The 11,028-nt window shown below is 41.4% G+C and overlaps 1 protein-coding gene across 7 annotated transcripts in view; it reads right to left on the bottom strand.

Annotated features, from left to right (window-relative positions):
* Positions 1 to 11,028, bottom strand: part of epha7 (eph receptor A7) — a 77,487-nt gene that overhangs the window by 4,314 nt on the left and 62,145 nt on the right. For 2 of the 7 annotated variants that reach the window (XM_034204494.1, XM_034204496.1), the window contains exons 9-16: positions 10,518 to 10,573; positions 8,370 to 8,495; positions 7,491 to 7,676; positions 7,092 to 7,153; positions 6,692 to 6,901; positions 5,800 to 6,015; positions 1,201 to 1,394; positions 426 to 581 (exon numbers count right to left, since the gene is read on the bottom strand). In XM_034204494.1, the coding sequence (XP_034060385.1) occupies positions 426 to 581; positions 1,201 to 1,394; positions 5,800 to 6,015; positions 6,692 to 6,901; positions 7,092 to 7,153; positions 7,491 to 7,676; positions 8,370 to 8,495; positions 10,518 to 10,573 (1,206 nt within the window). The remainder of the gene's footprint in view (positions 1 to 425; positions 582 to 1,200; positions 1,395 to 5,799; positions 6,016 to 6,691; positions 6,902 to 7,091; positions 7,154 to 7,490; positions 7,677 to 8,369; positions 8,496 to 10,517; positions 10,574 to 11,028) is intronic. The other 5 variants (XM_034204498.1, XM_034204499.1, XM_034204495.1 and 2 more) reach the window with 3 other exon arrangements.

The following is an 11,028-nucleotide window of genomic DNA, read 5'->3' as shown; positions in this document are numbered from 1 at the left end:
CCAATGAGACCTCATTTATTCTGTATTTTAGTGTCATTTACGTTACACTGATTTGATCATGACATGGGTAACATGGAGGCAAACAGGAGCAAATCATGAACAGAGATCTCTTACTAAAATATTGAAAGTATACGTTCAGTATATGGATAGTAATGCATCAAAGAAGAATAATGGCCTAGTTATCTCTGCAGTTTGGGTAATTGAAGGCCCAGGCCAATTTTTAAAATGTATGGTAATTTACAGAAACCTCATTGGATGGTCTGCCAACACTCTGCCTGAAAACAAAATGCAGCTACTTGGGTTTGCTTATTTAGGGTTGGCAAACAGGAAGCGTAGGTAGGTGAGATAAGAGTTGAAATGTGCCTGGTGTTATTGTAATGTTCTCCTCTGAAGTTTAAGCACTGGAGGGCTTCCTCTCTACTCACTCGATTGACATCCTGGCCACAGATTCCAGGGAGCTGTAGCCCGCCGCTGTGAAGTTGTCTCTGTATCGCTCCATCTTGATGGCTTCCAGCCACTCTCCTACTGAGCGGAAAGCGGTGAAGTCTGGTGTGCTCTGATCCAACAGCGGACTAATTGGTCTGCGGGATGAGCAGAAAGATGTTTATTTCTTATGTGAAAAGGAAACGTTCCGCTGAAAACACAATCAGGCAGGAGACGAGACAAACTGACGACTAAAGGCATCCAGCGGTGCGGCAAATTGCGAGAAGGGGAAAAAGCAGCTGATTGGAGGCTTCAATCAATAACATATTCATAAACAGATGCAGCATTTCAGCTTTCTGCGTCTGAAAAACATGTTCTCAATACCTCTTCAATCTGAATACATTCCTCACATATAGACACATAAAGACAAAGTGCTTTTGAACCAGCTGTAACCTCTCCATCTCACCTCAGGGAAGTCTCTTCTGACTGCAAATAGAATTCATCTGACAAACGTCAGAGTGAGGTCTGGAGTTCCCACTGCACTTTAAAGTAGCAGGAACTCATTACCAGGATTGATTTAAAAGCCCTGCGATTGACCATAAAGCCATGGAAGCTGCTTTGGGGTATCGATCCCCCAGGATTTATCTTTCATGTGTGAACTACAGAGGCTAAGTCATCCACTGGACGCTTTGGATCATCCACTAATGCACTCAAAGAAAAGTTCTTATTGTACGAAGACACATTTTAAAGTGGTTCCTTTGGGGTTTACTCCCTCACCTTGTACATGTTCCCACTGGGGTTTTCAAGGTGTTAGGGTTGCGGATCATCTTATCGAGGATGCTGACTATCTGATCGAATTTTGGACGCTCGGCTCTGTCCTTCTGCCAGCAGTCCAGCATGAGCTGGTGCAGGCCGGGGGGGCAGTCCATCGGAGCTGGGAGGCGGTACCCCTCCTCTATCGCCTTTATGACCTAGAGGATGCAAAACAGAGAGTCGTTAGTATCCTTAATAAATAGCTTTTAATATCACAATACCCCACAGTACACACACAGTGGCAGCTTAGAGAGGAGCTGAGATAATACTTGGCTGTTGTTTGTGTCCCTACGTGTCTGTAGTGCCGTTGGCAGAGTTGGCAGAGTTTGGTGTAACGCGTTACAAAGTAACTATATTAATAATAAGTAATTATATTAACGTGTAACGCGCTACTTTTATAATTCAGTAATCACACTACAGTTACTAACATTGCCCCGACACGCGTTACTTCGTTACTTACTAAAATCAGTCATAATCATCACATTGACAGACAAGAGGGGTTTCCGCCGCAGGTTTATATGTACGTAATCTGCGCGTCCACATCTTCACGTGCAGTGCTGCATAAACATGGCTGAGTCAGCGATAACTCTCGAGGGGTGGAGTTATGCCCATTACTTTCAGTTTGTCCGAAGAATAGACAGGAATGTGACGGTGAGGTGCAAACTGTGTCCAGGCCAGAAGCTGTTATCCACTGCTGTAAACACCACGTGGTCAAACCTCAACAAGCACCTGCAAAGAACACATGCTAAGGTGAAGCTACCGCACACGCTATTTGTTGTTTGTTTATATCACGTAGTCTGTTCTTCTTCTCTGTCTTCCGGTTGTTGCCTGTTTTGAATGACAAATACACACTACCGCCGCCTGCTGGTAAGGGGAGTTATTGCCACTCACGCATGCGCAGTTCGTACGTGCTCGGCTGAAGTCTTTGCGGTGTGCTCCAGTCTGGTTCCAGTGCAACACATGGCCAACACGCAGGAGAACCATGGATGCACGCCGACGCAACAGCGTGAGCAGAGATATACTGCGCAAAATACAGATAGCAGGAGACAGAGGACAGCCATGGTCAGATAGGAAAACATGCAGGATCTGGATCAGTCTTATGCGACAATGGAAACTGAACTAAAGAGAACATTTGAAACTTTAGCAGTCTGCGTGATCTGCCTGCAGGGAGGGGCGGGCCGGCCCTGCGAGTAAAGTAACGAGTAAAGTAACGAGTTACTTTATGTAGAGAGTAACGAAGTAGTGTAATATATTACTTTTTTTTAAAAGTAATATATAATATATTAATTTATTTTTAGTAACGACCCCATCTCTGGCCGTTGGTGAACAGCATTTTATAATAATAAGACATAGCTGATACTGACCAAAACAAAGAATGGGATATTCAGTGTGTGATAAATAAATGAACTTTGTGTTTATCCAGCTCAGGCAAAATAACAGAGCTTTTGTCATGTACTGATCCAGAGGTTATGCATGTTTGATCAGTCCTTGATACCTGGGGCTTTTCTCTCGCTGGGCTCAGTCAGGAAACAACCTCCTGCTCTCACTGCGTGCTAACTGCTGCAGCTTTGAAACGACTCCTTATGAGATGGGATCATATTACACCTATCTTTGACTGTCTTTACCGCAAATGTATAAAAGATGTTCTGATAACGCTTAAGGCACGGCAGGACTACTTTGGATGGTTACACTGTAGTATTTCAGCAGGTTAGATACCCCAGTGCAACGGAAATTCTAATTTGAATCTCGCTCATTGTTCATGCACTGAAACGTTGACTTTAATTACATGTATTATATCTACAGATGTCTTATAACTGTATACGGTTAGTTGCCAGCAATAATATTAAGTTTTTAAAAAATAATATTAGGTTCAGTTTTATATTATTTCTATCAACTAACCTAATACAGTTATGTGAAATGTGTTATAATACATGTAATTAAAGTCAACGTTTCAGTTGTTCAGTGTGTGTGCAAACAAAAGGCCATATTTATTCAGCTCTGACATGGAACCTTAGAACCTCAAATATATCATGACTCTCCATCAGGCATGCAGTTTGCAGCGATGTCATTAAAAGTCAATAGCATGAGAACAGGAGGGGGCACTTTGATGTGAGCCCTCGCTCTATTTCCTTTATTGTGTCGAATAAGGAGCTGCATTTATTCATCAGCTACTTCTGTCAGGACCGCTCAGAAATGATGAGTCATGGAGGGAAAATGTGTCAAAACTGAACTGAAACTGTTGGGAAAATGCAAATAACGTTCTTCCTGCTTCCCCGCACGATGTTTGCTGTCATCTTGACAAAGTGCAAACATTTCTGACATTGATGTCTGTCAAGTAGCACAGCATCAAAACACCACATCTGCCACTATAACGCCCGGACATCTTGTTTAGCATTTCTCACATCTGATTGTTCCGTTAGCATGCCTCTCTATTTACCTAATATATCATATTCCAGTAACTTGCATAAAGACTCTTATTGCACTATTTCACTTTTTGTATTACTATTTACTTGCACTATATTGGTCTGTTTATCTGTGTTTTGTGTTGCTCTGTTGGAGGAGCCTGTGACCTAAGATTTCCATCGGCATAACTACACTGTGGCTATGTTCGTATGACTAAATAAAGAACCTTGAACCTTGAGTGTTGGAGAATCCTGGTGATGTTCAGACCTGATGCTGAACTTCCCCTTATAGGAATCTGAAGCCCTGGAATAACTGGCCATCTGCCATCACAATGTGTGAGTGTGACAATAGGACAGCGTTAAGGGTCTGACACAGTCGGACTCGCTCTGTGGGAGTTTCCATGAACACCATGAGACTGTGGCTGAGTCAATCATTACAGCTATGTGTGACTTTTGTAGAGAGGAGAGTGGGACTTGAATGTTTTCTGTGTGAGAAAGAACACTCTGGGCGATGTCAGGAGTTGATGGTAAGACACCTTAAAGATTCTCTGATTAAATAACAACACCGAGAACACCGAAAAGACTGAAACGTTGAATTGAATTACGTGCATTAGTCAATGTTTCAGTTTGTTCAGTGAACGTAGTCATCTCTAAATGCTACCAGTTCTAGCACACTGAGTTTTACAACCTCAGCAGAAGTTGTAGAAACCATTTGCAATGTGTTGTGCAAAACAAGACAGATACAAACTATGTCCTGCTCCTGGGGCTTTATGAGTTTCATTGAAGCGTGTCAAAAAAATTCTAGATGAGATAACTAAAGAAGTACTCTATCATTTAATAACACTTCATAAAGATCGTTTATATTAAAAAAAAGAGTAGGGACCAAACCAGAAGCTGAGATATCCTGACATTTACATACAAAGCATTTGTCCGGCTCTAAAATCACTGGATCCTTCATTTCCCATAATGCAACTCATAACATACTTTCATGAGACCCTGACTGGCTGATATATTTTGAACACAGTTTGTAATGCAGGCTTTCTGTAATAGAAATGTGGTCGCAATGAAAAAGCTCAGATAACCTTGATGTCATCACTATCATCCGTTTGTTCTCAGGCAAAGCAATCCAAGACATTTTGAAACTTTTTCCACAGGTTGGCCCTGAAGGGGAAACTCATCTTGATGTGTAGAATTGATAAATAGTAACTTTAAAAATATATATTTTGTTTAAATTCTGGATTTTAGAAACAAAGCCATCAGTGCAATGCACACTGGGAAAAATGCATGAGCTGCTGCTGTAATTGGTTCAACATTGCTACTCACTCTGGTTCACATTTCCATAAGTAATTATAAACTTTTAAAGACATTAGGGTCAAAAGCTTTCTGCATGACAAGTGTTTTCCATTCCTGTAATTTATAATAATACCAGAATCAAATCCATGTTCGCCGGACTTCATTTTTATGCGTGTCCCATTTCAGGACTGTTTCTCCTTCAAATGGATTCAAGCTGCATGAATAAAACGAGACTTCCTGAACTAATTAAGCCCAAGGTTAGTGCGTCGAAACGGTTCTCTGGAGGGACCTGCACGGAATCCTCAAAGAAGAACCACAAACTGGGATCTTTGTCTGGGATGTTCTGCGTTTAAGTGGGATGACTTCATTAGAGATAATTAGGGACGGATCTGGGGAATAACCCTCTTTCAGATGAACGTTAGTGAAATATTCTTCTCCCAGATATGAGAAACGCTTCATATCCAGTGTGCTAATCGTCTTTTATAATAGCTCGTGTCCGCAATCCATGATCTAAGGTTAAGAAACTCCAGAAAGGAAATATAAGAAAATAATATAAATGCCCAATTGCAATATTTAAAAATGATTTGAGAATTTTCTCAGCAGGTAACTTCAACTTGATGTGCTCGACAGACTCTTACACATAGTTTCAGTAACTTAAATACTTTTTGTGATGTAATGTCGACTTTAATTAAATGTATTATGTCAACAGATTTCACATAACAGTATGTGGAAAAAAATAATATTAATTTAAAAAAAGAAATATGATATGATATAATATTGATTCAAGTAACCTAATGCAGTTATGTGAAACTTGTCGACATAATATATTTAGTGAATTCAGGTTTTTCAGGTTTGTTTTGTAGCTTACATCTTGGTTGGACATGTCCCAGTAGGGCCGCTCCCCATAGGACATGACCTCCCACATGACGATGCCGTAGCTCCATGCGTCGCTGGCCGAGGTGAATTTACGATACTGGATGGCTTCCGGCGCCGTCCACCTGACGGGGATTTTGCCACCCTGTTCAGTAAAACGCAGGTCAGTGGCTGGAGCAAACATCACATTCATTATATCCTGCATCTTCCCCTAAAATATCAATTAGAGAGAATTCAGAGTTACACAGGGTCAGAGCACATAACAACAACTTCTCCACAATCTTATACAAAATATACTGCATTCTAATAATGTCATGAGTTAATCACTGCCTTAAGCAATTACAGATGGATCAAAAACAAGATACCAGTTATTTAATTAGTTATTGTTAGACATTATTACGTTTTTAACAGCTTGTCCACATGATTTTTAAATGGAGATAGAATGTAAGAAACTCATAACCAATACTTAGTTTTTTACATGTACGGTATCTTCAAGTACATTAAAATGTTAACCTGATACAATATATTGTCAACATTATATTTGAGTGTAAATGATTTTTTTAAAAAAAATTAAAAAACTAATTCTCAAATGTGAAAATTCTGGACATGCACCTTATTATTTAGTAAAGGAAAACAGTTGGTAAATCATTTTCTGACAATACATTAATAAGTTAACTGGGTTTTTTATCATTAAATAAAATACGATTTCTCTCATATTTCCTGCATATTTCTGTCTCGTCTGGTATTCCTTATTTTTACAAAACATTACGAAACATCTTGCTCTGCATATTAAGAAGGCTACAGACTACTTGGGCGTGCAGCAGCTCTTCTGCTCTAGACTTGATTAGAGGATTCAGGTGCGGGTAGACAGACTGTAATGGACTCACAGTTGTTGTGTAGACAGCCTCGGGATCGTCGTCTATCACCCTTGACAGGCCGAAGTCAGACACTTTACATACAAGATTGCTGTTGACAAGGATATTTCGAGCGGCCAGGTCTCGATGGATGTATCCCATATCGGAGAGATATCTCATTCCTGCCGCGACGCCCCGCAGCATGCCCACCAGCTGGATGACTGTGAACTGACCATCGTGGTTCTGAAAGAGAAACACAGCAGGTCAGCCATCTTCTCTGACCAGGAGGGAGATGCAGCTCTGCAGCTCTGCAGCTCTGCAGCACAAGATGTATGATATGTATATATCCTACTGCAGACTGCTGGAACACTCTCGAGCAAACACAAGAAAAAGTTAGGAAGATGCTGCTCGGAGCCTCCTGAAGGTGACTCACCCTGAGGAAACCATCTAATGAGCCGTTCTCCATGCACTCGATGACAATCATCACCGGTTTTCCTGGAGAACAAAATGATGGACGACAGAGAAGATGATTCATTAATATCTGATTTGATTTGCTTGTAAGGTGCATCATAATAAACAACCGTGCCCAAATTGCTTCCAAGTTATTTTTAGCTGTGTACTTCATTGGCGTTTAATTAAAAGTTACCATCTGCTCCTTTTATTATAATGTCTAAATGAGAAAATGTTAAACAAGGTTTGTAGATAATGTAATCAGATATAATGTCACTCTAACTACGGCACTTTCACCTCCCAAGGCGAAATACACTGAAACTGATCCTGCTGGATTCTTAAACTCCTCTTGACTGAAACATTAGGTCCAGGTAGTGTTTACCTCTTGTCACGACTCCCTCCAGATGAACCACATTGGGGTGGTCGAACTGTCCCATAATGCTGGCCTCGCACAGGAAGTCCCGCCTCTGCTTCTCTGTGTAGCCTACTTTTAACGTCTTGATGGCGACGGACACGTCCCGCTTTCCAGGAAGCTTGAGCCGGCCGCTGCACACCTCCCCAAACTCTCCTGAGCGGGAGCAAAACGTTTATCAATAAGATTGGGGGGGTAAAGAAAAATGAAGCGCTTCTCCATGACAAATGTATTAGAGTACTTTGAGACAAAGCAGCTGAGCAGTAGTGATACAAATTGTGTGAGAAATGTTTGAAGGACGTGGCATTTTAGTCCACTTAATTAAAAAGCCTCTTTCCTGCGGAGGCCGTTGTAACGTTGCATCATATCATATTTATGTAGCGATCCAGACGGCACATAGTCATAAACGATTAACATTAACTTCGACATTCAAAGATAGTTCTCTGTATAATCCAATAAAACAAAAAGATCTGTTCAACCATATATATAGACATCCATGTCATGAGACTTAAATGAAGTTTATTCTAAAGATATGTGCAGATATTCAAACAACAATAATGACATTCAAGTAGAATGGCTGTCTCAGATGGTGTCTTACTCAACCCAGACCTATAGTCAAACGTGCTGGAGAGGATACTGTCATTGGCCACCTCTGATAAAGTAGCCCCCCCCCCCTCCCCGCCATCCACCAGACCATCCCACATTAATTGTATGAACCTTTCCCAATCTTTGCAATCGCGCTATCAATATACAATGCATTGCGCTGTGTCAAGGTGTAAATATGTGGCTGTCAGTGTGATGTATGAGCACAGAGTGACTAAACACCAAGAGGGGTGGGGGGGGGCTCACCTGCTCCGATAACCCGCTCGATTTTAATGCAGGAGGCGTCCAGCTCCTTGGCAAATTGATGGACAGCCCTGTTAGGGTCCTCGTAGGTTTCAGGGTCAATGTAGGTTTTGGTGCCTGGAAATGTAACTGTAGAAAGGTAAGAGGATTACTGTTATGATTAAATATGCCGCATGCACCGGCGGGCACTTGGCAGGCAAACGGTTACAAAGAGCAGCCATTCAGAAGGAATGGCTGAGCAGTCGGCGGCCGGTCAAAAGGCTTTTCTCTGGGGAGAATCCTTCACAAAGCAAAGTTTGAGTAACCCGTGCTCGGTGATTTTATGAGGCTGTTGGTTAGCTCTCACCTCCTGCAGCTCACACTACCTCACGGAATCATTTCTCACCACTTTATCCACTTCTCATGCTTGGTGGTTTACACATGATATCATTAATGTCATCATTATTATTAAAAGTATAACAGCAAAAACAAATAGACATGTTTATATGGAATAAAATACATATTTCATTTTAAAACCAGCCTTAAATACTTGACTTGAAAACTTTTCCTCTCTTTGAATTCATACTAATTTATTTTTTAAATTTATATCCTAATTAGGATATAAAGGAAAATATATTTCTGTGATAGATACATGTTACAAAAGGAATTCAGACACTCCTAGGAGTTTTCCAAACATACATATGGGTTAGGAATTACAATTTTGAAAACCAAATAAACCTTGATGAAATGCCGTATAACTATAAAGATACAGGAACAAACGACACTGCTACAATAATCTGGAGAGATTATGATATGAGAAGAGGGCATGAATATCCATAACATGAGGGTGGAAGCAGTTGGCAAAACAAAAAGGTTAAAGTGAGGCCAGCGATGGGTTTACATTCTGCACAAATTAACAACAAATGACACTATAATGAACTACTAAGTGAACACACCACTCATGGGGGCGATTATACAATTTAAATTCCACTGATAACAATGTAACCTGTCAGCTTTCATATTTAATGAGCTTCTACAGCAAAAATGCAGCGGGCACACGCTGGACCATCACAACACAATAGAAGCTCATAAGAGACACGTATTCTCTGTATGGAGAGCAGCGTAAATACAACAAATGCATTGTGCTCCAGAGGGGGGACGCCGGCAGCAGAGATTTCCCTCCACTTGCTTCCATAATTGCGTCGTCCATCCGAGATGTCAGTAGATCTGATAGGAAATGTCTTATCACAAATTCCTCGCCGCTACATGGCAGACAAATTGGGTCTACATGTTGAATTTGCGTTATCTAGCTTGTGTCGCCGTGGCAGCCTCTCGTCATCTGATACCGCACGGCAGATGCTTCACTGAGCTGCTGAGGTGCGTCTGCCGCACACTCTGTGGCACCCCTGACCCTTTGTTTCCAAATCAGCAGTTTGCCTACAGCGAGGATCATTACGGCGGCTCTCGGGGAGGCTGTCTGCAGCTGGATCTCCAGGGGCTTCATTAGGGGGGTGTTTCAGAAGGCCTCCGAGCAGCCTCTCGGACAGAGCACAGTCACACACCTGAAACTCTGTCGCTCACTAAACCTGTCTCACTTTTCTTTTAGGAACGCTTCTTCCTCACGGGTCAACCTGTACTCGCTCTAACAGCTGTCACATTCATGCGTTTGTACTTTCCTAACTTCTTCATCTGCACAGACCGAGTGCAGCCAATCAGCAGCAGATGTGAGCATCATGGTGCTCAGTAATGACCCAAAGCAGATGAACTGGGATCAAACACCCAGGCCTGCACTGAAAGAACTCAAACGTTGACTTTGATTAAACGTTTGATATCAACAGAGTTCACATCACTGTATTAGGTTAGATCAAAGCAATAATATTAAGTTTAACTTAATATTTGTTTATTCAAACTTAAAATTATTGCTTTCATCTAAACTAATAAAGTTTTGTGGAATCTGTTGACATAAAATACTTAATTAAAGTCAATGTTTCATTTTTTCATCCATGTAACAAGATTATTTTCTTTATGGTTTATATATATTCTTCTCTATTTTAAATACATGTATTTTGTAATGCAGTAGGTGAGGCTCCCTACCCACTCTGTTCAGTATACAGTGAAGGAAAGTAATAATGATGTGTGTGTGTGTATGGCATGATGACTGCAGGTACTCACACTGGAAGTAGAGCTCCTCGTCTCCCTCCTGATCAGCTTTGCTGTACCCGCAGTGCCTGCACGGGGGGGGGGGGGAGAGTGGCGGAATCAACTGATTGTGCGGAGGAAGTAAATGCCCTAAATTACAAGAATTTTAATGCGGCAACTAATGCTGTGCATGACAAATCTCCTGAGAGGCTCAGCTGAGCAGCTGGAGCCGTGAACTGCACGGCTTCCAGCCTGGGAGCGTGGCTGGAGTATCTAATCATGTTACATATCAAATAAAACATGTACTGTAAAGGACTGTTCAACAAGTCTCGTAATATTCATTTATAATATTAACGTGTTGAAGGTTCCTTCAAGTTGCTGCACAAAGATGCTCTTTGAGCACAACAGAAAAGAGGATGACGTGCGAAGATGAAATAAGCCACGAGTGATGGACGTGCACTGAGTGTGGATGAAGTGGCTGTGTGTGCAGCGACCATTCATACTGCCGAATACAACTGAGAACACTGCCACTATATCCAGAGAT

This window comes from Gymnodraco acuticeps, unplaced genomic scaffold (assembly GCF_902827175.1).
Source record: "Gymnodraco acuticeps unplaced genomic scaffold, fGymAcu1.1, whole genome shotgun sequence".
NCBI classification, from domain to species: Eukaryota; Metazoa; Chordata; class Actinopteri; order Perciformes; family Bathydraconidae; genus Gymnodraco; species Gymnodraco acuticeps.
This window is presented reverse-complemented; position numbering and strand designations above follow the sequence as displayed.